The sequence below is a fragment of the Oryzias melastigma genome, linkage group LG1 (assembly GCF_002922805.2).
Source record: "Oryzias melastigma strain HK-1 linkage group LG1, ASM292280v2, whole genome shotgun sequence".
In the NCBI taxonomy this organism is placed as follows: domain Eukaryota; kingdom Metazoa; phylum Chordata; class Actinopteri; order Beloniformes; family Adrianichthyidae; genus Oryzias; species Oryzias melastigma.
In genome coordinates, this window is record NC_050512.1 from 7,685,907 (window position 1) to 7,711,915 (window position 26,009).

At 40.6% G+C, this 26,009-nt stretch overlaps 2 protein-coding genes across 2 annotated transcripts; one reads left to right on the plus strand and one right to left on the minus strand.

The window, feature by feature from the left end:
• Positions 1 to 468: 468 nt before the first annotated feature.
• Positions 469 to 15,996, minus strand: LOC112137396 (C-type lectin domain family 4 member G). Its single transcript, XM_024259714.2, has 18 exons — positions 15,767 to 15,996; positions 9,819 to 10,045; positions 9,561 to 9,605; positions 9,153 to 9,209; positions 8,703 to 8,762; positions 7,772 to 7,828; positions 7,602 to 7,661; positions 6,868 to 6,930; positions 6,590 to 6,646; positions 6,430 to 6,498; positions 5,863 to 5,919; positions 4,335 to 4,403; positions 3,783 to 3,839; positions 3,260 to 3,328; positions 1,539 to 1,580; positions 1,069 to 1,211; positions 798 to 889; positions 469 to 709 (listed from the first exon to the last, which is right to left on the minus strand). The coding sequence occupies exons 2-18, from the start codon at positions 9,865 to 9,867 to the stop codon at positions 562 to 564; spliced, it is 1,194 nt and encodes a 397-aa protein (XP_024115482.1). The 5' UTR covers positions 9,868 to 10,045; positions 15,767 to 15,996; the 3' UTR covers positions 469 to 561.
• Positions 15,077 to 26,009, plus strand: LOC112137395 (transportin-2). The gene is made up of 24 exons (XM_024259713.2): positions 15,077 to 15,535; positions 15,992 to 16,091; positions 16,379 to 16,454; positions 16,552 to 16,701; positions 16,779 to 16,885; positions 16,960 to 17,093; positions 17,164 to 17,245; positions 18,544 to 18,666; positions 18,749 to 18,867; positions 19,026 to 19,086; positions 19,463 to 19,634; positions 19,732 to 19,884; positions 19,961 to 20,186; positions 20,259 to 20,430; positions 21,228 to 21,422; positions 21,489 to 21,647; positions 21,964 to 22,051; positions 23,063 to 23,161; positions 23,244 to 23,339; positions 23,417 to 23,492; positions 23,565 to 23,664; positions 23,737 to 23,811; positions 23,877 to 24,006; positions 24,083 to 26,009. The coding sequence occupies exons 2-23, from the start codon at positions 15,993 to 15,995 to the stop codon at positions 23,982 to 23,984; spliced, it is 2,670 nt and encodes an 889-aa protein (XP_024115481.1). The 5' UTR covers positions 15,077 to 15,535; position 15,992; the 3' UTR covers positions 23,985 to 24,006; positions 24,083 to 26,009.

A 26,009-nucleotide genomic window follows, 5' to 3' on the forward strand; every position in this document is an offset into this window, starting at 1 on the left:
TTCATCCAATACTGACGGTAGCAGGACTGAGAACGCTGGAAAATCTCCACCAGAGGGTGAGAAGGGAAGTTTATATACATATACTAGCACTATTACAACAAGCTAGGCTTTGGTTGACATTTTAAGATGGGGTAAATGCAATTTTGATCCCCGCATTTGTGTTTCTTTGTACAACTGACAACAAAGTCAACTTTGACTTTGACCAATGCAAGCACTAGACATGAAAAAACACATCAACATATTTTTGCAATGCTTTATTAAGCCCCAGAAAAGTATGCAGTTAAATGACAGCAATATGAAAAGCCACAAATATCAGTGATTAATTGAAAAATCGATCCAAGGAAAATTTTAATTTCCAAAAAGCCTATTCCCTTCAAAGGTTTCATTAATTATTTCTTAAACCCCATTATACCAAAAGACGTAAATGTATTGATTATTTCTGGAAGAAAGAGCAGAAAGAACAGCAGATTAGCTTTATCAAGGTTTATCAGCTCAGAATATCTCCAGCTGATGTCACATAGTTCAGAACGTGTCCACGTTTGGGACACTGTTCTGGTTTTACTACATGACTTTCTTTTCACAGATCCAGTAGTTGTTAGTTCCCTGTGGTTCATCATTCCAGCTGTTGTAACTGTCGTAGTGCCGTATTTCCACTCGGTCTTCCCGACCCCCACTGTTGTTGGGTTCTCTTGAAGCCCAAAAGCTGATCCTAATAACACAATAAGAACAAACTTCTTAGCAACACATTTCTTCTAATTAAATCAGGTAATAATTGATTCTAGTTAATTTGCATTTACCTATACGGGCTTCCATCCACCCAGGCCCAGCTGTTGTATCCGGTTCTGTACAACCCAATCCAGAACCTCCGTCTAAATCCTCTCGCAAAATCCTTAGTTATAAAGACAAATGAGTAATTAGTTTAGAGATGACCAAAAAATTTCAAAGTTGTTTCAATTTGAGTGTTTCAACACAAGCGGCATCTCATACATCATAGGAGAGTATTTTGTTTTGACAAATTTCCACATAAATCAGAGGAAATTGTTCTAGCTGAAACATTCATATACTCACGTTTTCAGTACTGTCGTTGATGACCACCAAGTCTGCTCCCCTCTGGTTGCAGTAACTCCGGCTGTACCCCCAGCTCGCAGTGCTCGTAGAGACAAAATAAAGACTTCCGCGATAATAAATCCATTGATGATTCTGAAAATTGTCTGTTATTGGAGGAAAGAGTTACACAAAATCACAAAGAGACTTTAAAAAAGCAAGAAATGGCTTCATCTTACTGTTTCAATAAAATACATGGGGATTTAAATCTTGACGATAAAATTTGACAAAACAAAGTTTTTGACAAACGTTTTTTAATTTAAAAAAAGGTTTAATTTGCACATAAAGGTTTTCATAATATTAAATCCTATAAGGAATGGTGATAAACTGAAGAAACAAAATCCTCAAGACAATTATCTGCTATTCAAAACATGACAAATTTAGAACAAAAAAAAACATTTGAAATGTGTCTTTTTTGTCTTTCCAATACTTACTTAAGGTATTCACTGCTCCCAGATAACTGTTTCTCTGTGCAACTGAAAAAACAAACAAATAATGATCTATTAGTTTACTGTAACATGACATTTCAGTCTATCCTGCCGATAAAACAGTATAGATCAAGACTTAAACCTGACTTTGTGTTGCAGAATGCCAAAAGCTGTTTTGCCATTTCAATAACCTTCTACAAAAATATGAAACAAACACATGAAGTTCAATATTCCTGTGAACCTCTGACACAATTCCAGTTTCTTCAAACAGCCAACAAAGCTGGACTTTAGTGATGGTAAATGCTGTGTACTTATATTCGCTTTACTACCTTCCTGAAGGTTCCACTCCTCAGTTTCATCACTCACACATTCATTCATGCCCAGGTGCCAGCCAGACCAGCAATGTGGGGCTCAGTGTTTGGTCCAAAGACACTCTACCACACGTGTCAAAGTCAAGACCCAGGGGCCGGATCCGGCCCACAGAGTAATTGTATCCGGCCCTCCAGATCATATTATGTTATTATTATTATTATTAACTATCTTGCTAACATATTGAAGCAACACCATGATCACTGAGGCTGAGAGATCAGAATAACTTCTGTCTTTCTTTATTAGACAGATTTTACATCATAAGGATGTTATCATCCTCTCACTCATGGTGGAGTAAGAAATAAACATAACAGGATAATATAATAAGAGCAAAACAGAGTAAAACAGCCAGACATTGGTCAAACCCCAATCCGCCCAGACAGGCAAAGGGAACAATATCCCATTGTTCAGCCCCAAACCTGCTGGTGTCACATGTGCGATTGAGTTTGACTCCACTGCTCTACCACCAAAGCTCACTATAATATCGACAAACTCACCTTACACTGGTCCTCACACTGCTTGGGTTTTCGCCCAACAGTAGTCGGGAATGTTGTTGGCACACTTTTGGGCCCCAACAAGTTAAGAAAAAGAACTGGAGTAGTAATTCACTTTCAGCTTATCCCTTTCGGGGTCGCCACAGCGTAACACCCACTCTTTCTCATCAGTGATTTGGCAGAGTTTTTACGCCGGATGCCCTTCCTGACACAACCCTGTACTTGAGGGGCACAGGGACCCAGTTAGGCAGCAGCGTCAAGGGTCTTGAGTAAGGACCCAATCTGGGTGGGGATCAGTGGACAACCCTGGGAATCTAACCCAGGGCTCCTGCGTGTCAGCCCTTCACCTAGCCTACTGAGCCACCCAGCCGGTAGGAGACAGAAAGAACTGAAGTACAGGACAAAAATCCTTGCTTGTGCCGCCATATTGAATTTCTGTTTCTACCCTTTGATCTAGTTACTGAAAATGTGACCAAAGCTGAGTCCCTAACTGGTTGACGCACCCACCATGCCCAACGCCCAAATCACGACCCGTCTTACCACATCTAGATTTAGAGTAACTTGAAATCAAGTTTAATGTATTTTACAATTGTATTGCATTTCATAGATAAAATGAAAGCAGTCAAAGAAGATCACTCCATTATATAGAAATCTCCCAAGGATGTGTTTACATTTGCAAACTGTGCTTTGCAAACACATTTGTAGCAGAGTTAAAACTTTAACATGAAAAATAAGAGATTATTAATGGTAGTTGTTTATAATTTCTTTTTGTCACAGAGTTTTGTTCATTTTCTACAAGTTGTCTCACTAAAAAGGAGCATAGTATATAACAAATTAAAAATGTAGTTTCCATTTCATACTTACGACATGCGTGTAACTGGTTTGTCAGAGAAATTATTTCCGCATTCTGCCGTTGGATGGTAGACTTGAGGCCTGTATAAGAACAGAATTCTTTTCTTTAATGGCAAACATTTTGTGCACATTTTCAAAATCACCTAAAACTGTCAAATTGATTTCAAACTATATTTCTCGTTTAGCTCCAGCAGTCATGGCTGATCTGCTTTTTAATGCCTTGCCCCTTTGGCATAAATTAGCTCTGCCTTTCAAAATGATGATAACTTTATGAATCCTTGTTGTTTTTAAAACTATTTCTAGTGATCAAAACCCAACAAGTTTGATGGACTCGGTGAGGATAGAACTTTGGTCATCAGCTGTGCACAACAACACACACAGTATGAAGACTTTACTCATAAGTCCATCTTTGTGCGGATAGAAAAACTCACACTTAAAATAAAAGTGAAAACACTTATGCAGTGTAAGCAAAACAACTCTATGAATGAATTAAAAAGTAAAACAAACATTAAGTTAAAGAAAGAGATCAAGTTACCTTGGTTTTCTGCTGTCAGTGAGTTTCCCTGTGAAATCCTGGCATTGTTCTGCGAAGCTGGTAATAGGAAATACAATTCAATGTTTTACAGAGTTTTTTTTACAGAGTTACACCCTTTTGCATTGAAACACGTATGAGCTTTAGTTATGCAAACAAAAAGTGTACATTTATTAACATTTTTGGGGGGTCATCGAATGATTCACTGCCAAAAATGTTTAGCACAATTGACTGTTAATTTCTGTTGCAAGAAAAGATTTTAGAGCAAAACGTCACATGTACTCTAATACTGCACAAGGAAAATATCCACAACACTGTGTGCATGAAAACAGTTTGTCTTCTTTGAGAAACACAATGATCTGGCAATCATAACAGAAGGAATTGACTACATTCTTTTGGAAAACAAAGAGTATATAAAAGGGAGAAATGTAAACTAATGCACAAAAAACATGAGTGCAATAACTGCAATAACTAGGAAGCATTAACAATGCAAATGTACAGATTATTTCAAACAAAATTGAAGCATTAAGTAATTGAATTTGGTTTTATACTCACTGCAGGAATTGAGGTTTGACTGGAGCCCACTTTTTTCAGCTGTGAGACTTCTAATTTTGGTGTTGAGATCTGAAACAGAATTCACTGTGGTCATTTTTTAGCTACAACAGTAAGCATGAAGAAGTTTGACATGCTGCATCAATGTCTGCTACTCTGATGTTGTAAACCAAAAAAACGGCAAACAAATAAATCTCTGGAGGTTCTGGCTCTGTCTCCTGTTTCTTCCTCTGGTAGAGAGGAGCTGCCTCATGAACAAGGCTTTTACATCAACATTTGCACTATTTTCTTCTGCTGCTCCTTGACCTGTTATATTTTCCAAAGTTACACCACAATTTCTTTTTTCTTTAATCTTTTACCTTCCCCTTTTCTCTCAACTTCATCTTATGCATTTATTATTTTCAAACAATGGCAATATTTTGACCACCTTATTTCACTAACTCCACTTTTATCTTTAGTTAAGAAGTCATTTTTGCTTGATAATCATTTTCTCTATCATGTGAAGACCACTAATGCAAAATCTTAATTTGAATACTTCTGTTTTACTCCAGGTATCACTTTTGCAAGTCTTTACCTACAAATTCTAAAGAAATATCTAGCAGTGAAATCTATAAGTAGGCTACGGATGCAACTCCATTATATATATTTAAGACTTTAGTAAATAGGAATCTATAGAGTTCAATAAATTTATGACAGTAAAAAGATCATCATACAAGTTGATGAAAACTAATATAAGCATGAACCGTATTTCTGTTAAAAGAATACTATAGAATAGCTGTATAGATGATCTCAGGAGATATCAATTTCATACTTTAACATGTTTCTAAATATGAAACCATTAGTAAATATGATGATAAATGTTTGAATTGTGTTTGTTTTTGTTTTGTATTTGAGCTTTTGTGGTTTAAAACAAGACAACCTTTGGAATTTGTCTCAAGGGAACTGATTCAGGAAAACAGAAATGTGTTCATAGTATTCTGTGAAATATCTCCTTTGAAGCATTTATGTTCAACAAAATAAATAAATAAAAAAGATATACAAGTATTACTATATTTGACTTTAAATATACATATAGAACAGTATGTCAGGAGTCAGAGCTCTGTCTCCCTCTCTGGTCACCAGGGGGAGCCATCTCCAGAGTGCTAATGGACTACATCTCCCAGCAGCCCCAGTGCACACTGCCCACATTATACTTAAGCACTGCACACAAGCTGGCTCAGTGTGAAGTATTGTTTGAGCCATGCTGTCTGCAGTACAGAGAATTTCCATCTGGACCTGATTTTCTGTTTATCTCTGATTGTCTGCCGCCTGCCCTGACCCTCGCCTGGACCCTGACCACTCAAGAGTCTTCTTTGATACTACCATGCTCTTGATTGACCTCTGCCTGACTGACTCTGATTTAGCGTTGTGGACTTTTAGCTGTGCTTAGGTCCTGTCTGAATTAATGAACTTGCTGCACGTGGAACCAGCTGTCTGTCCATTTGTGACAACATATATATTTATGTATAGTGCTACAAATAATTGTACTCACCAGAGATTGCCTTGTTCAGGCCATCAATCTTTGTAGCCAAAGAGTTGTTCTCTGAAACTGTGGAAACAAAAAGTTTTCTGTGAGACGATTCCATTCTGCAACTGAACTGCAGATTAAAATGTTTTGGTTGATGAATTATTTTTTTTTTAAATGAGAACTTTGCTTTTATATTTGTACATATTTTAGAAACAACATTCAACAGAGATTATAGACCAAGATTCTTTGTGCTTTTATAAACCCTTCATTCTGTATAGACTTTAATTATACTAGAAAGTTTTATTTATAATGTGTTAAATGAAGCCTACTTTATTTAATCCCAACAACTTTCATAATGTCCTGTGTGCTCCACAGTGTTCCTCTGACATGTTTTTTCCATCTTTGTAGGTAGAATAATATTTACTTGTGAATTATGTAATTTATGCTTCCCAAAATACCCAATTTGTATGTTTTTTAATAATATTTCTTTATTAGGAACTAGTCTAATCTACATAAAACATGTCTGCATTGTATTACATGGTAACAATATCTAAGAATCTTTTCTAAAAATTGCTTAATTTTCATACTTACGACTACGATCCAGCTTTGTTTGTAGAGCTGCTTTCTCCTGTTTCAAGATCTTAGCTTTGGTCTCCATATCTACAACATAAATTATTCATTAAATATTTTGTTTTATGTATTAAATTAGATTTGGTCAAATAATGAAGTTAGTATTGGTATCAAGGCTTACCTGCAATTGTTTTATTTAATTGATCTCTCTTTGCAGCCATAGAGTTTTTCTGAGAAACTGGAATTGTTTTTAAATTAAGATTAATTATTATTTTTTGAAACCAAATCATTTAAACATCAAAGTGAAAACCTTTTTTTTCAACAATTTTTTTAGATCATGGACAGTTGTCGTCTAAAATTATTGGCAGAATTCTGTTAAAGATCCGTTTCAGGTTTAGACAAAAAAATGACATGTTTTTAAAACTTATTCCAACATTTTAGTGACTTTCTTAAACTTACCAGTGACGTTCAACTTCTTCTGCAATTCCTTTCTCTCTTTAGCCAGTGAGTTTATTTTTGAAGCTTGAAAACAAAAGGAAGGATGCCTTAAAGATCATGTTATTGTAACTTTTTAATTGTTAACACAATCAACGTCAGATTCTGAAGGAGGAAAGCGGCTCGAGATTTTGTGTTGAGCATCACCGACAACGCCTCAGGTGTCTGTTTTAATAATTAAATAATATTGCACAAACCCAAAAAACTTTCTTTAAAAACAACCAATTACTAGTGTGTGTTTATTAAACTTCTTTTCATGCTGTTGTGTTCTAAATTTTTGCAGGTGACACACGTGTTCAATTACAGCAAGGGTGTTTCTGGATCTTATGATCAACACTAAACATTTAAATAACAGTTGTGTAATGTTCTCTCTTGAAATTTGTTTAAATAGATCACAAAAAGACTAAGAAACTGTCTGATTTATTGCTTTTCTTCAGCCATCCTGAATCTCACGCAGTAGCTTCACAAAAACTCGCGAGACTTCATAACATCGTAGGTCGGTACTCTTACAAGTTACAGTGACATCTAGTGGTCAGAATATTACAAGTGGGATTGTGCATGAAGTCGAGTTTTATTAAAAACAATTAGTTTACTTTCATTTCCACAACACTTTAGCATTTTAAAAACAGCATGTGTATTGAATTGATGCTTATTTCAACATAAAAATCCAATGAAAGCCTTTTTATTAGTCTACTTACTGCTGATATTTTTCACTGTCTTCAGCTCCTGCTTCAGTTTATTAGACTGAGTATTCATATCTAAAAAAAATGTCATAACAGGTCATTTATTCTTTCATTTCAAATGAAAGTTAATTTATTTTATTAAGACATGAATCTGATTCTTGAAATGTTAATTTTAATTAACTTACCAGCATTTTTCTTTCTCAGTGTACTGATGTCTGCTATAAACTTTTTCTGCAGAGAAGCTGAAATTTAGCAAGAGTGATTAATCAGTGTACGTAGTAACCACCAAACTTAAACATGGTTTAGAGGTTGGAAACTGGATGTAATTACAAATAACTTATATAATTATATCACGTTAAAGCTCGTTTGTCCTGTAATAACCATATAAAACTAACATGAGACAATTTAGTTCTTGATCCGACCCTTAAGTCTGTGGCTCCAAACGAGTTTGTCTGATATAAACATAGAATAAAGAGTTTAGACACCCATAGCTGCTGTCAGATCTAATTCACATTATTACACTAAAGTTTTCAAAATATTTAGAAAAACTCATTTAATAAGTTTCAGAACTGTGTTCTTGTTTTGATCATGAAACTTCATGAGTATTTTGTGTCATATTTTCTGTCAAAATCTTGGTAATGTTTGATATTACAGCCATGACAATTCTGCAACTGATAAGCTTTAAAAGTTATGCTGGCTGAATCAGTCTTGGACAGCAGTGTTTGAAAAATAATGATATTTGCTTTGATTGAAAATCTGTAAAATTCCATTCTTGACATATTTCATCATTTTGTGATGTAAACCTGAACACATCGTGCAGAGGATAATTACAGTGTGAGCAATACAAATAAATACAGGATCCGTACAAATCTTCATGACCATCTGCTGTTCAGAATCAAAGTAAATCAAAGTAATCCCAGACTGCTGACTTCAGCAAGTCTGTTTTGATGTCAGGACATTTTCTATGAGTCTGTCGATGGACATGTCACTGCTATTAACAGAACAAGAAGCTTTTGTTGACATTAAGCGTAAGGCGAACAGACGCTGATCACAAGTGAATTTGAAGTCAACCAACGTCTAAAATACAGAATTAGTCCCAAATTTCAAATTATTTACCGCAGGAACATACGCTTCCCTTTTGTTGAAGCAACAGTTTCTTGTGGCTGGCATTCAGATCTGAAAAAGAGGGGGCATGTTTAATGCAATAATGATGCAATAATGTTCTTCTATTGGCAGATTTTCCTGCATTGTTCTTTTACTCCAGCTGTAGCAGGAATCATGTAGAACTCTAGTGAGGTTTTCACTTGAGCATTTCATTTTGAACATTTAGATCTAAAAACAAACAATGTTGTGCAGAATTTGCTGAATCTGACATTCAAAATATTAAAATGTGATATTTTCAGTAAATTCCCAATGAAAAAATAACTTGCATACAAAAAAATACATAAGTGAGTAAATATAAATTTAAAATAAATGTGAGTTCATAATGACTTGTATAAAGTGACTCAATAAAAAACAATTATCATATAGACAATAATAAATTTGATTGAAAATCCTCCAACTTACCCGAGATTGCTTTGGTCATCTCATTAATTATTGCAGGAAGGGAACTTTGACTCACAGCTATGAAAAAATATGTAAATAAATTAGTTCCATAACACATTCTTCTAACTCATCCTCACATCAAATCTTGAATAAATTGTTTGATTTAGTTGGAACAAACTAGCATTTTAGTTTTTAAACTAAAGCTGAGAAAGCACCAAAACATTCTTTTAAGTATAATTTCACAAATTCCTACATGTAAACTCTTGAGTCAAACCTCTAAGTAGAGACAGTTTGGAGTATCAGAGCAGCCATTTGGTTTTTACATTTTTAATTGTTCTAGCCAGTTGTTTAAAATCAGCAAAATAAACATCACGTATAACATCTGTTGATGCAGTGAGGATTTATACCAGTGGGATTTCAGTTTCTCACATTTCTCTGGAAGAATTATTGTCAAAGTCTCTCCTGTCCCGAAGACTAAAAAACCAACAAAAAAAACACAAGTTAGTGAACTTTGATCAAAGGAAGGTGATTACAGATTCATGATTCTTAATAAACATACAAGAGAACTGGTTATCTTAAAAAGAAACATCTATTGAGGCTTCAATAAGAAATAAAAACTGCTTATTAACTATAAAACTTGCATTCACCAGTAGTCGTATTACTTTCTTCTACTCATTTATGTGGTACCTGAAATCAGGGAGAAGCAGACGAGGATCATCCACCGTGATGAAGTCATCCTCCCAGATGTTCACTAGCGGCAACAAACACCAAGAAGAAGTGCAGAAGGAGCTCATCCTGAGGCCTTATATATGCAAAACTTGAACATTCAAGATGGCATCATCAGCATACACATGAACAGAAGTGGAACCCCTTTGTTTGCCTTTGGCTGTGTCCCACGAGACTGTACCCGGATCCTAAAATGAAGCAGAAGAAATGAAAAAGACCACGGAAGCCAGAGTACATGCCAGTACATCCTGATGATCACATTACAGAAAAACACACAACCTGAGCACATAAAACAGTTATATCCTCAAATATTCTGACAGAAAGCTACACAAGGAAGCATGAAAATGATTAAATATTAGTGATGACTGGATTGTAAACAGTTTAAACAAATGTTGAAATAAAGACACATGTTTTGGTTATGTGTCACTTCATCACAAACACATTTGTAGTACAAGGTGAACCCTTTTTGAACCATAGATTCATCAGGTTGTGGAAAAAGCTCCTCAAAGGTTTTAGTCCATAATGACATGATAGCATCAGACAGTTGCTGTAATTTTCCAACATTTTATCACAGATTTAACACAAATCAGATCAGGCAACGTTTTTCCAATTTTGTCTACATTGTATGAATTGTAGCCTCAGTTTCCTGTTTCCTGACAGAAGTGATGCCTGGTGTGGTCTTCTGCTGCTGTAGTTCATCTACCTCAATGTGCCGAGCTCAGTGAGATGCTGATGTGTCGCATGGGTTTTTCCTTTTTTAACCCCCCTGAACCCTGATAAGTGATGGTGATCATGTGATAAGTGGAGGCTGCATGCGGACAGCCTGGCTTTTAGACATGAGGAAATTAGACAATCAGAGTGCAGTTTGTGTGGGCATCTTACAGATATCCTACGGGCACTCCATTATATCATGTACGCCCTATGCGTGCGTCACAAACGGGCAGACAGCTGGTTCCACGTGCAGCAGGTTTATTAGTTCAGACAGGCACTAATCACAGCTAAATCCCCACAAAGCTAAATCAGAGTCAGTCAGGCAGAGTTCAATCACAAGCATGGGATCAGTCAAGAAGAGACTAGAGTTGTCAGGGTCCAGGCGAGGGTCAGGGCAGGCAGCAAGCAATCAGAGAAACAGAAGATGGAAACTTTCAGTAATGCAGGCAGGATGGCACAAACAATACTTTGTACAGAGTGAGGCTCTGTGCAGTGCTTTAAGTAACATGTGTGTGATTGGGAAAAGAGAGCCAGCTGAGCAGCATCCAGGAACTGTGCGCTGGGGTTGCTGGGAGATGAAGTGTTGTCAGTACTCTGGAGACTGCTCCCGCCAGTGAACCAGAGGTGGAGACAGATTTGTGACTCCTGACAGCATTTCTGCAGGGTCAGTAAGGTGCAGTAACTTACATTATTTTTGCAAAAACTTCAAGAAACTGCTACCTCACGCACAACAAGGGTACGTTCCATTTTTATTATGCGAGGAGACTGCATGAGCATGACACCTGCACTCCTCCTATGATGCAGCCGCTCCAGTCTATGGATTTTTACCGTCTCGAACAACCCAGAAACCAGCAGAACCCGTACAGGTCGGGCCTGTGGAGGGTCACAGACAGGTATGATGCGTCTTAAAGGGAGAGCAGGTGTGTCTTGTAGTTCTCTTGCAGTCACCCTCCGACTCACACAAACTACATTGTTTAATTAATTTCCTCATTTCATTTCGAGAGGAACCAGTTGAGGTGGTTCGAGCATCTGGTCCGGATGCTTCCTGGCCGCCTTCCCAGAGAGGTGTTCCGATCATGTCCCACTGGGCGGAGGCTCCGGGGAAGACCAAGGACACACTGGAGAGACTACGTCTCCCTGCTGCCCTGGGAATGCCTCGAGGTCCCCCCAGAGGAGCTGGAGGAAGTGGCCGGGGAGATTGAAGTCTGGGCATTTTTGCTCAGACTTCTGAGTGGAAGTAGATGGATAGACTGCATTTTAAACAGCTAGGCTACATGCAAGGAGAGTGCACTAACGGCTTTAACCAAGCTGACAGGCTATGAACTGGTTTTACTTACCCTTAGGTCTTGTTTAAGTAAAATCTGTCACCTGCAGCATGCCCATAGAAATAAAAACTCCATGAACATTTTGGTTCTACAGGTTCACTGAGTGGTCTATGACCTTGGTATTTTGTGGGGGCCACCTATGTACAGGTTTGCCCAATTTTTCCCACAGACGGCCCGCAACTAATTACCTGTAAGGGCAGTTGTGACTAAGGCATACAACTCTACTGGGGCTTCTCCACTGACCTTTCAGTGCTGTTTTCTTCTGCTTCCAGATCCAATCAATCTGTCCCTTCATTATCATGACAAATCTTTGCCACGAGAACAAGAAGTTTAAGGTTTTTTTTTATTTTTATTCAATGACAGCAAAAATATAATGAATAAAACGCTGTGATATAATTGCTTTCTGAGTTTAAAGGATGATTTAATTTTGTAAGTATTTAATTTTGTTTAACTAGCTAATTACAGCTTTGAAAAAAAATATTCTAATTGTGTAAGTTCCCAAAATGTCATTTCCTAGAACTCAGGAGATGTAAAAGAAGACTTCCCAAACAAGTACGTGTTGCTTTGTCAAATATTGATCAACAAATAAGAACAAATGGAAATTTCTAAGTTTAAATAGACTTTACAGGGTTTCTCCTTTATTTACATGTGTCTCCTCTTTATTACTACTTGTAATTGAGATGTTAAAGAAAACATTCAGGAAATTTCCCCTTCAATTTGCAGTATAGTCATCAGGAAATAATTGAGAGGAAGTGTTTCTCACGAGTTGTTATTTCAAATCACTATTTTTAGTTTTTATGGTATTTTAATATTAAAACTTTGTTCCTACATGGATCTATGTGCAAATTGCTTTCAATGAAATGCATTTTAAAGCAAATAATGTATTTTTGAAATGTTAAACTAAAAATCTCTCATCGGCTTCATGTTTCATTACATACTTAATGTTTAATTAAAGTATTTTAATACAAAAAACTTAAGATTTTTAAATAAATATTTGTTGTTTGGGTTGTGATTCAGAGTTTCATATTAAGATTCTGTTATGTCCTTATTTTGTTTGCTCATTACTTTAGGCTGCATGATTCTGGCACCACAAGTCCAGAAAAACATGTGGGAGCTTAAAAAAATTCTCATTAAATGGTTAACTTTGCTTTTTTTTAACTCGTCATCCAATAAAACAATCAAAAAACATTTTTTTGTATAGTAGGTGTTTCATAATTAACATTTCTGATTTAACTGGAGTGAAAAACATAGAGCTGTTGTTTTAGGGTTTGATTTAAATGCTTTGTAAAGTTTAGTGACGTCCGCATCTACTGTCCACACAGTCTGTCCATTCAGTGTCTGTTAAATTCCAGCACTTTTTTCTGTGTAATATTATTTAAATTCATGTAAACACATACAACATGAATGAATAGTCCTTAAAAAGTGATTCATTGGCAAATGAACAAAATATGAATTATCAATAATAAACAATACATTTATATACATTTATATTTTGCAAAAAATATCAAAAAGGTATATATATATATATATATATATATATATATAAAATTGTGTTTTTAACATGTTCTTGCAGCATTTTCTCATGATTGAGGACATGTATAAAGAAAATTAACCCATTAGAACCCATAGTGACATCATTGTAACAGAAAAAAATCTGAAATGTTTTCTGTGGTCAACTTGGTTTGTGGTATTTTTCACATATTTTAATTTTTAAGAAAATATGGATCCGGATTCTTATGAGGTTTGGATTAAAATTACATGTCAGAGTATTTTGTCATTCAAATCGTTGTGAATTTGGAGCAGACAAAAAAACTGCAGTTTAAAAAACTTTGTATTTGTTACATACAAGCTACAATCCAGGATGAAAGCTCCCTGCATCCACTTGCAGACAAATAGATTCATGTACAGCTTTGTATTCTCCATTGAGGTTGCATCTGAATCAATACTGTACGGCTGGATGGCTCCAATATTCCTCACTGATTTTGAGGCATCACTGATGTCAGACAGGGAATGTCAACAGACGGATGACAGGAAGTAGGTAGGGACAGGCTTCCTCTGCACCACCAGTCCTGTTCACAACTCAGTGGTGAATTTCTAATGAACTACTACCACTCTGCAGATTCTTAGTCTTAGAAATTACAGTTTTTTATTTCCATTTTGGCTAAAAACTAAAGACATTTGCGTTTTTTTGTCTGTAACATTTAAGTTGAACAAGTCTACTAAAAAACAATTATTTTACAAAACTGTTAAAAAAAAGTGTCATCACAAAAGACAAACTTGATCTATGTTATTATCAGGTAATTAAAAAGTATTTAAAGGAGACAGATGGTATATATATACACACAAACATGTACACAATTTTTATGTTTTATAAATGTGTAAAGTGTTACATTTCTTTTGTTTAAAAATAACAGTAAAATGAAACATTTCTGATATTTGCTTCTTGGTTCCTGTCATTTACAACCAATGAAAGTAGATGAACAAAGTTTTATTTACATTAACATTTAAATAATACTTTATTGTTTCATTGCTTGTTTTTGTTTACTTGTTGGGAGATTTGAATGAATGCTCTTTAGTTGAATGTTTGCTTTGTGCATCATTGCCAAATGAGATGTGTAATGTTTTGTCAATAAGGTGCTGCTTAGAAGGTGAAGGACTTACGTTACATTAGCGTGTTTTGATAGCTTAAAAATAATTTTTTTAAAAATTTCATCCATTTTTATTCGATGATTTGCTAATATTTTTCAAATTTGAAACGTAAAAAAACATTTAGAGAAATGAGACTGTATTCATTTATGTCAAAATGAAATGTGAAAAACCTGCCACATACTAAAATAAGTTATTACTTTGATTATCCACTAGATTGTGCTCTGAAACAAAGTTTTCTCTTGATAGATTTATTTAGATCTTTATTAACAATTAAATAATGACAAAATATGAACACATTTGATTAAAATAAGCATAGAACTATTTATGATAAGAACTTGTACAGGCATTTTCCTCAGAAAGAAACCCAAGCAAAACATGTTACAACTATTTCATACAGCAATAAACAAAAACTATAAATCAGTAAAGTAAAACAAAAGTAAAATTGATAGAAGTAATACTTTTTAAAATAATCCAATTGTTTTGGATAATTTTGGATTACTTTTTTTGTAGAGACAAAATGTTTTTTCTTTACAAATATTTAGCTATAGGACCTTTTTTTTAACACCTTTTGCATATTTTGGCAAAATATGATTAGGTTGTCAATAAAGATTAAAAAAAAAAAAAAAACCTAGGATTTACGGTGGTCCAAAGTGCGCTTGCGCGAACGTGCCATTACAGTATTCATGACACCTCCAGGCTAATTAATTACAGATTAATGTGTTTAGGAGTTTTTTGTGAGGTTTGTTGGTTTTTAGATGACTTTTGAGCTGGAAAACCCGGACTCTATCTGGCAACACTTACCGTGACTGTATCTGGCAACACTGCGAACAGGACTAAACTACTAACCCGTCAATAGCTGTCAATTACGAGCTAGCGCATTGAGCACGGAGGACTATAACGATTTCTGACAGCAGCGACAGATTTAATTTTGTTTTTCACCGGAAAACCAGTCTTGGTTCTGGAAGCGTGGATCTGCGACGCCGGCGAAAGCAGGTAAACATTCCGCGGTTCTTTCAAGATGATGCTAACAGGAGCGCTCCTTGTAGCTGCGGTTCTGCTGCGGTGTTCTCCCGCATAGTGGAGCAGCTTCATAGTCGCTCGGGTTTGTTTAGAGTGTTGGGTCTCAGAGAATGGACCGTAAATGTTAGCGTCTGCTTTTATTGCGAGTCAAACTTCATAAGGATGCGAGGCTACGTTGTTAGCTTCTTTACATCCGGGCCTCACCTGAATCAAGAACCGCCAAATCGCAAAACAAGCGCAGTTCACGAGCACCTGCCCGATCAGCTGTTGCTGCGGACGCGCGGCGTGTGCGTCCGTGGGCAGGAGGGACACCCCCACCCCCCTAGTCACGCTCCTCCGTGTGCGCGCACTTTTTGCAAAATATGCGCAGAGATAGAAACCGAGCTGGGCATAAACAAGCGCGCGCTTCACTGCTGTGTTGTCCCGCAGGATGGAGTGGCAGCCAGACGAGCAGGGTCTGCAGCAGGTGCTGCAGCTGCTGAAGGACTCCCAGTCCCCGGACACCGCCACGCAGAGGGCCGTGCAGGAGGTATCCTTCCGCCCGTCTGCGGGGCACTGACTGCAGGGAATCCATTGTTGACCCCACCCCTTACCTGAGGGAATGGGCGGGGCCAAATGTCTTATTTTAAATCTAAGAATGTATTTGATTCTTTAAAGTTAAATAATGTGCGTGCAATCAGGATGTTTGTGCATTCTTTTCCTAGATGTTTTTTAGACGTAAACATCTCAGACTGCCTTCCCTTTGTCTCTGCTAACCAACAACCAGAGCTTCGTTTCGGATATTTTTTTATTCGGGCTTCTTAACTGAACCTGCAGAAACTGGAGCAGCTCAACCAGTTTCCAGATTTCAACAACTATCTCATCTTTGTCCTCACGAGCCTCAAATCTGAAGGTTTGTTTACTCCTCCATCATCATCATCATAATCACCATGTGACCGTCCTTTCAAACCTCTCCCATTCCCCACCTGTGCTCCGCCTCCTCCCTGAAGACGAGCCCACGCGCTCTTTGAGCGGCTTGATCCTGAAGAACAACGTTAAAGCCCACTACCAGAACTTCCCTCCCAACGTGGCCGACTTCATCAAACGCGAATGCCTCAACAACATCGGGGACCCGTCGCCGCTCATCAGGGCTACAATCGGTGAGTGGATGGATGATGGAAGCTGCATTTTTTTCTGGCTTGCTCAGCTGCCTCTTTTACTAAACTCCGCCCTGCAGGTATCTTGATCACCACTATAGCCTCTAAAGGAGAGCTGCAAATGTGGCCGGAACTGTTGCCTCAGCTCTGCAATCTGCTCAACTCAGAGGACTATAACACCTGTGAGGTAACGCCTTCAGGGCCGTGCACACCACACTCCTCGGACCTTTGCCTAAGCGCGGGATGTCGTCTGTCCTCTAGGGCTCGTTCGGAGCGCTGCAGAAGATCTGCGAGGATTCATCCGAGCTGCTGGACAGCGACGCTCTAAACAGACCTCTCAACATCATGATCCCAAAGTTTCTGCAGTTTTTTAAACACTGCAGCCCCAAGATCAGGTGAGGAAGTCTGACCGCGTCTGCCGCCTCCCAACGAAGGTCTGGTGAAATGTTCACTATCGTCCCGCAGGTCTCACGCCATCGCCTGTGTGAACCAGTTCATCATTGGCCGAGCTCAGGCGCTCATGGATAACATTGACACCTTTATTGAGGTGAGCCTTTAGCTCCAGTTTAAGGTGAGAGTAAGCTGAGCATAATGTACATATTGTATTTTTCTTTAACCAGAGAGCCACAATGGAGGGGTTAAAAAGCTCCAGAGCTGCAGGTTGCAGACCCCTAAACTAGTCGATCTAAGAGCACATCTATAACCAGCCAATCAGATGTCATGATCGTCCAGAGCAGCCAATCGAAGCTGTGTGCTCTCCAAAACCTCATACTGGAGCTAGCTCCACAGTCAAGCAAACGCTGACGTCACATCAGTGTCATGATTCAATCGATATGCCCTCAGATCGACTAGTTGTTCTAGTGAGACAGAAAAGAGTTTTTTCCTTTAAATCGAATTTCAGGTCCCTTAAAAATCAAGGGTTCAAAAAACATTTGTAATAAAAATTCAAAGGTTTAAAAAAATCAGAATTGATGGAACAAAAAACCTTCCACAGAACACGGTTTTATCCTTGTAGCTCATCAAAGTGTTTCTGTTTACAGTGTGGTGCCACATTATTGCACCGCGAAAATTTGATTTTAGCTCCGTATTTGAAGCAAAGTGCCGACATTTGTGATCGCTTTAAAAACTCTGTTCATGAGTGTGGAGCCTCTATGAAAATTTTAAAGAATTGGACTCACATTTTTTACTTTCAGTTGATATTTTCAAAAATAAAATCTGATTTGGAGTCTTCAAATACTATCATTTTGAATTGATCCAGTATCAATTTTCTTGATTAAGAAAAAAAAAAGTAAGTTCATTAAGAACTGTGGCTTAGAAAATACATGAATAATGCAGAGTTACGGGCTGGACGTGCTTGAACAAACACCTGACACTTCGTCTGCTGCGCTAGCTTCCCTTTAGGCTCTTTAAACAATTTTTTTCTGGAAGCTTTATGAAGAAGCTGCTGCTCTTTCTTTATGGTTCAAATGGAAGGAAGTACAAGAGAGCTGCAGTCTTTCAGCATTTTCGCCTCAGGTCAAAGTTTACGCCGTGAAGGAGAACCCAGAAGCAACAACAGAACTAATTCAAACCTGAAGATGGGATTTGTTGCTCTTAGAGGGACGCCAGTCTTTGGATTCATTCATAAAGAGATGTTCAGACTATCTAATTTGGCTCTTTTTAAATGTATTCACTTCTATAAATTCACCCTGGAGTTGATTAAAATGATCTGGATCAGAATACATTTTAACTCAGAATTTCCCACTATTTTTTAAATTTAATATCTCTAGTCACCCCCCTCTGACCTGGTTAGAAGGGCATGTGTGAATGCCCCCCAGCCTTACATGTTTGCCTCCTCTTTCTCAGAGTCTGTTCGCTCTGGCGGGCGACGAGGACAGTGAGGTCCGGAAGAACGTGTGCAGAGCTCTGGTCATGCTGCTGGAGGTCCGGATCGACCGCCTCATCCCACACATGCACAGCATCATCCAGGTGAGGCCCGCCCCCATTTTCCCGCACATGCCACAACGAACGCCATCCCCCGCAGCTCACGGTCGCCGCCGTCTCCTCCCAGTACATGCTGCAGCGAACCCAGGACCCAGATGAGAACGTGGCTCTGGAGGCCTGCGAGTTCTGGCTGACTCTGGCTGAGCAGCCCATCTGCAAAGAGGCTCTGTCCGGACACTTGGTGCAGTGAGTTCTGACCCGGCTCGGTTTTTCTCCAAACCTGTTTTTCCAGAGAATTCCTTCTTTCATGAAGCTGCGGCTTCCTTCAAAACAGCAAAATAGTTTAGATGGAAATCAGAAAATATGCTGACTCATGATGACACCGCCCCCTCTGTGCCCCCCAGGCTCATTCCTATTCTGGTTAATGGGATGAAGTACTCTGAGATCGACATCATCCTGCTGAAGGTTAGAGTCCTGCTCAGCTCTTCTGGGAACTAGTGCTGGGCGACATATCATAATTGAAATATATCATGATATGGATTGTTTTATATATGATATATATCTCAATAAAGTATATTATCAGTTATTCTCTGGATAAATATGTCATTACTTTCTTTTCTCTGACTTTATTTATTTTAAGTAACATGTAACTGAATATTTACCAATCAGAAACAATTTTTAAAGTGCACACCAGTTTCAAATTTCTTTATAGGAAAACACATTTTTGCATAAAAGTTCAGCAATAATAATAGAAAATAGAAATGATAGAAGAGAAATGTCACAATAGATACTCGATATACATCGCCCAGCACAAGTGTGAACCTCCGTGGTTGTCCTGCAGGGGGACGTGGAAGAAGACGAGACGGTTCCTGACAGCGAGCAGGACATCAAACCTCGCTTTCACAAGTCACGCACTGTCACGCTGCAGCACGAGGGCGGGGAAGGTGAGGAGGGCGAGGACATCGACGATGATGAGGATGATGACGACGACACGCTGTCCGACTGGAACCTGCGTAAGTGGCGTGTTTGCGTCCTGGTTATTCAGTGTGTTTTAGATTCCCCCCCCAGCTCCAGGTTCTCCTCTGGTAATCCTGAGTTCTCCCCTTTCAGGGAAATGCTCGGCTGCAGCTCTGGACGTTCTAGCCAACGTGTTTCGTGAGGAGCTGCTGCCCCACCTGTTACCCCTGCTCAAGGGTTTGCTGTTCCACCCTGACTGGGTCATCAAGGAGTCGGGCATTTTGGTTCTGGGGGCCATCGCAGAGGGTGAGGCAAGCACAAACCTGATTAAACAACGGTTTCCTGTCAGGACAGGATCTTGATCTGCTGTGATGTCTCTCAGGCTGCATGCAGGGTATGGTTCCGTACCTGCCCGAGCTCATCCCTCACCTCATCCTGTGCCTGTGCGACAAAAAGGCGCTGGTCCGCTCCATCGCCTGCTGGACTCTCAGCCGCTACGCCCACTGGGTGGTCAGCCAGCCCCCGGACGCCCACCTCAAACCCCTCATGACCGAGCTGCTTAAGCGCATCCTGGACGGCAACAAGAGAGTCCAGGAGGCAGCGTGCAGGTGCTGCACTTAGCTTGACCCCTCCCCTTTTGACCTCACTTCTTGCTCACGAGTACCCCTCCCTTTCTGCAGCGCCTTCGCGACCCTGGAGGAGGAGGCGTGCACAGAGCTGGTGCCGTACCTCAGCTTCATCCTGGACACGCTGGTGTTTGCATTCGGGAAGTATCAGCACAAGAACCTGCTGATCCTCTACGACGCCATCGGAACGCTGGCGGACTCTGTGGGACACCATCTGAACCAGCCGGTGAGCTGCAGCCTCACGCACAAACATCTCACACCCCCAGCGCCAGAGTTTCTCCAGTTTGTGACAAATCTTTGCAGCTGCATGTGGGCTGGGTTGATGAAATCAAATTATTAATCTAAGCTTAATAGATCAATAATCGATACGTGAAAGTAGAGACCATTTTAACACATAAAGCTAGCTTGATGCTAATTTGTAATGGGATTTCCCATTGGACGGCTAATGCTAACGCTCGGTCGACCTAAGTATACATTACTGATTAAATTAACGTCTTTATAAACTCGCAGGCATGAATTTTCCAAACTCTTTTAATTGAATATTTTAAAAATTAGCATTTGTGGTCTAAAACAAAGTTTTTTTGCTCATACTGTCTTCTTCTGGAATAAGGTGTAATGCTATATCACGATCGCCACCTAGTGGCCAAACTGAAACGCCCTCCAGGAGAAGTAGAACAATTGATGGAGCTTTTCTGTTTGAGATTCATGCAACACTGTAAATCTCAATAAAATTTCACTAATACATTTTACAGTATGTGAACTGTATCAGATTAATATAAATATATTCCAAACAAATAGTAGATTATTCATGTTTTTTCTAAACAAAAGTGTAAACCACGTAAACTCAAAATGAAATTAAAAAATTCAATCACAGAACAACTGGGTGTACCGGTGCGACCAAGAATTTTTTTTGCCGCACCATTGAAGAATGCAGTCGCAAATGCAACCAAGTTGGTGACACTCTAGAGCCCTGAGTGTTTCAGACAGAGTGATGGAACCGAAGGGGGTAATGTGTGTTTGCAGGAGTACATTCAGAAACTGATGCCCCCCCTGATCGCCAAGTGGAATGAGCTGAAGGACGAGGACAAAGACCTGTTCCCCCTGTTGGAGTGCCTGTCGTCCGTCGCCACGGCGCTGCAGAGCGGCTTCCTGCCGTACTGCGAGCCCGTCTACCAGCGCTGCGTGACCCTGGTCCAGAAGACGCTGGCTCAGGCCATGGTGAGGCGGCGCGCTGTGGCGGGTTGGCGAGGCCGGGTGGACGCTGATCAGGCTCCTGTGTTTCAGATGTACAGCCAGCAGCCGGACCAGTACGAAGCCCCCGACAAGGACTTCATGATCGTGGCTCTGGATCTTTTAAGCGGGCTGGCTGAGGGCCTGGGGGGCCACGTGGACTCGCTGGTGGCCCGCAGTAACATCATGACGCTGCTGTTCCAGTGCATGCAGGTGAGAAAAGAGGAACTCTTCCTCCTCTGGTTAAACCCTCGTTTAGCGAGTGCTTTCATGTCCTGCAGCCTCAGCGTTCACAGGAAGAGTCTGCTTTTGCTTTCCCTTCAGAACCGCCAGGAGGTTCGGTTCTGAAGGGATAAACAGGCAGACAGGTGCTGTCCTTTCACTCTGAAAGCTGCAGAGAAATGTGTGACTGTAGTGTCTGTAGAAATGTATTTCCTCTGGACCAGTTGGGCCTCACCGATTCAAACGGTCCTCTGCAGATCTTTAATTCAGGATTCACCTGCTCTGATTTCTGTCCCTTTCGCACCAGGACACCATGCCTGAGGTCAGACAGAGTTCATTCGCTCTCCTGGGGGATTTGACCAAGGCCTGCTTCCCTCATGTCAAGCCGTGTATCGGTGAGTTCTAGTCAGTCTGCTTTTTAAAGCGCCGATCCAGCAGCACCTTGGATTTCTGAGGAGATTCCATAGTGACCACATTAGATTTAAAACATTGGTTTTAAAGTTATAATTTACTGCAGGATTGACCAGAAACCAAATAAACACAAAGAAAATCAGGAGGCAGCTCATATAACATAAACGTTCAGATCATTAACATTGTAAACATTGTTCTGCTTCTCCTGAGGAAGTTTCAGTTTGGCCACTAGGTGGAGCTTGCGCTATAGCATTACACTTTTTTCATGAAGAATAAGCAAAGAATGAACAGAAAATTGTGTTTTAGACCACAAATGGTTATGTTAAAAAATATTTATTTAAAAGAGTTTGGAAAATTCATGCCTGTGAGTTTATAAAGATGTTAATTTGATTAGCAATGTATGTTTAGGTCGACCGAGCGTTAGCATTAGCCATCCTATGGGAAATCCTATTATACACTAGCATCAAGCTAGCGGACTTTAGCATTATGTGTTCTATCGATTTCTACTTTTATTGTTGATAATTGATCTATTAAGCTTAGATCCATTCAGATCGATTAATTGATTTTATCAACCCATCCCTATCATGTACATCTCCATTTTCTCACATTCCACATTGAGGATTTTGGAGCAAAAATTGATCGGAATGAAGTCCAGAAGAATCTTTCTGGATTTCACAGCCAAAAAACTATGGTAGAAGTTTATAGAAGACGATTCTGGATTCTGGGTTTTACCCTCAACGTTCATGCTCAGCAAATCCTCTTTCTACTCAGAAGTTGAAGAGTTCTGCAGTTCTGTGTCTGCAGATTACGTGCATCACATTTACCAGTTTTCAGCTCCATTAAATGGAGCACAAAGCTCCGCCTCTGCAGGAGCGTTTAAGAAACTGACAGCAGAAGCTTCAGTCTTTAAACTGTTTGAAACCGTTGTTTAGAATGAGGTGTGAGCGTCGTTGACTGATGCAGACATGTCCTGACCTTTAAGCTGTGTCTTTCAGCCGAGTTCATGCCCATCCTCGGAACCAACCTGAACCCTGAGTTCATCTCCGTCTGCAACAACGCCACCTGGGCTATCGGGGAGATCTGCATGCAGATGGGTTTGTGGTTGAGGCTTTACTTTTGTGGTGCAGGCAGAAGCTCCTGCAGCAGGCTCACCTTGTTTTTTATCGTCGTCATTAGGGGTGGAGATGCAGCCGTACATTCCTATGGTTCTGAACCAGCTGGTTGAGATTATTAACCGGCCCAACACGCCCAAAACTCTGTTGGAGAACACAGGTATGTGGCTTCACATTGGAGTGATCCAGAAAAGGAGGATTCTATTTGTAACGCTTCCTGCTGCTCTCCTGTTCCAGCCATCACCATTGGTCGGCTGGGTTATGTCTGTCCTCAGGAGGTGGCCCCCATGCTGCCCCAGTTCATCAGGCCCTGGTGAGGAATGGCGTCATTGATTCTTGATGGAGTGGGGGGGTAACAGTCGATGATAGCTGCTAACATCCGCAGGTGCACGTCTCTGCGCAACATCCGGGACAACGAGGAGAAAGACTCCGCCTTCCGGGGGATTTGCATCATGATCGGCGTGAACCCTGGAGGTGTGGTCCAGGTGAGTTTTGGCCTCAGGTGGCGTCCTCGTCACGGTCTGATTTGGAGCTCAGCCCCCTCCCCCTCTGCTCAGGATTTCATCTTCTTCTGTGACGCGGTGGCGTCCTGGGTGAATCCTAAAGACGACCTCAGAGACATGTTCTATAAGGTAACGTCCACAGTTTGTGGCTGTGGTTGAGGTTGATGCTCTGACCGTGTCTCATCTCTCCACAGATCCTGCATGGCTTCAAGGAGCAGGTGGGGGAGGACAACTGGCAGCAGTTTTCTGAGCAGTTCCCCCCCCTGCTGAAGGAGAGACTGGCAGCCTGCTACGGCGTTTAGAGTCTCCACCCCCAGCCATGAGGTAGCTGTGCCCCCACGGGGATGACCCACTGCACTCTCACTGCCTCTAAAGCGTCTGTGTCTTCTGTTTCTGTCAGGGGGGGGCCAGCAGAAGGAGGGTGAATGGGAAAACTCATCCATCTGTGTATTGCACTGCCCTGATCGGGGGGGAAGAAACGTTCGGCTGCTCCCCCTGATGGACGGCCCCCACGCCCTATGTGTTTGTCCATAGAGGGAGGGAGGGAGGGAGGGGTGGGGGGCACCTCTAGATTAACTAGGCAGGGACCCGACACAGAAAACTAACTTGTAGGGACAGATAGAGGAGGGACCTTCAGGGACAGGTGGGGAGACAATCAGCGAGGAAGAGCAGAAAGGTGTCCTGGGGGGGTCGGGGTCTACAGAGAAACTGGGACCAATCTTGACACACGCGCAGTACTCTGAAACACCAGAAGGTGGCAGTGTGAGCTGCTCTGTGGTTAGGGACAGACAGGCTTCTTCATCTGCTTTCCTGGGGAAGATCATCAGTTCCTTCACCTGTGCTCACCCCATCTCCATTTGTTTGCCGCCGCTGCCGCCGTCACGCTAAGCACAGCTGCTCTCCATTCGCGGGGGGGTTTCTCTGCTCCATCGCAGGAAGGCTCCTCCTCCTCCTCCTGATGCCGCAGGAATGTTCCTTAGCGCCTGGGGAGGTGAGGGCCGACCCTCCTGCTTCCTGAGACGAGGAAAATCACAAACTTTCTTCAGTGTGTGAGTGCACGTGTTTGAGCGTGCATTTGTGTGAGTGTGCACGTGCAGTCTGAAAACTCGCATTCTGCGTTCAAAATGTGAAATGGTACCGAGCTGAAGCTGGAGAAGACTGTTAGCTGTGACTGTGTGTGTCTGAGTATGTATGTGTTTATGTGCGATGTGATCATGCACGTGTGTGTCAGTAATAGTGCATGTGGGTGCATGTGTGTGATCTGGTGTGTGATCGTCCATGTTTTTGCATCTGTGATCATGCACGTGTGAGATGATGTTGATCTTCTCAGTTCCGTGACTTAATTTTAAAATTGTTTTATGAATATTTCTGTTTTTTCTGCTCCTCACTTTCATTTCTTACAGCATTAAATTCATTTCATTCTCTTTACTGACGCTTTAGTAGTTTTTATCGGTTTTTAACCACGCCCACCACGTGACCCGCCCACCCCTGTGACCCGTGTTTGTCAGACTGTGTTACACTGTGAAACCGTTTTTCAATAATTTTCTCTCTTAAAGGCAAATAAAGAAACTTTGTGAATCTGCGACTAATCCGCACTTTTGCTACGAGTGGCGTGATGCCGGCCGCGTCCTCTGGGGGGAGTTGTGAAGGGTGGTGTGTGCATGTGGGGGGGTCTTTCTCTATGATCGTCCTGTTTCAGAGTGATGTAACCCTTTAACCGTGGGGGTGGGGGCATTAAAGAGCAATAAAGCTACTAAATTTTCAATCCGTTGTGTTGCAGTTCAGGACCACCACCCCTCTTCCCACTGGGTCCAGGGTACCTTCCAGAATTTTTCATATTTTCCTTGGAACTTTTCAGACGTTTAGTTGGTTCCTCTGAGATGTTAGCTCGTTCCCGCTGCCCCCCAGTCTAACTTTCGTTCTTTTGTCCTCACATTTTGCATGATAGAGCTTTAAGATGCCTTCATGGACGGCTCGGTGAACTGAGTTTACGAAGGGTTTTCTTGTCCTAAAGCCTGAAGATTTCGGGGGTCCAAAGCTCATAACTTTATTCTCAATGAGGGGAGAGGGGGTGACCACCGCCATCAGGGTTTTTTGTTGTTGTCGATGCTGGTTTTTAGGCTCCTCCCACTTCGGTTTGTGCTTCACTTTGACACCCAATGTTTAAATCCAATGCCGGGGGGGGCAGAGTGAAGTAAAGACGGGTGGTTCTGTGTGGAGAACACGACTGAACACTTCTACAGGAGACAATCCAGTCCTGGTCCTGCTGTTTCTGCTCTTTTCATTCCGGTTTTTACAAGAACAATAAAGGGTTCTGTTGCTTCTTC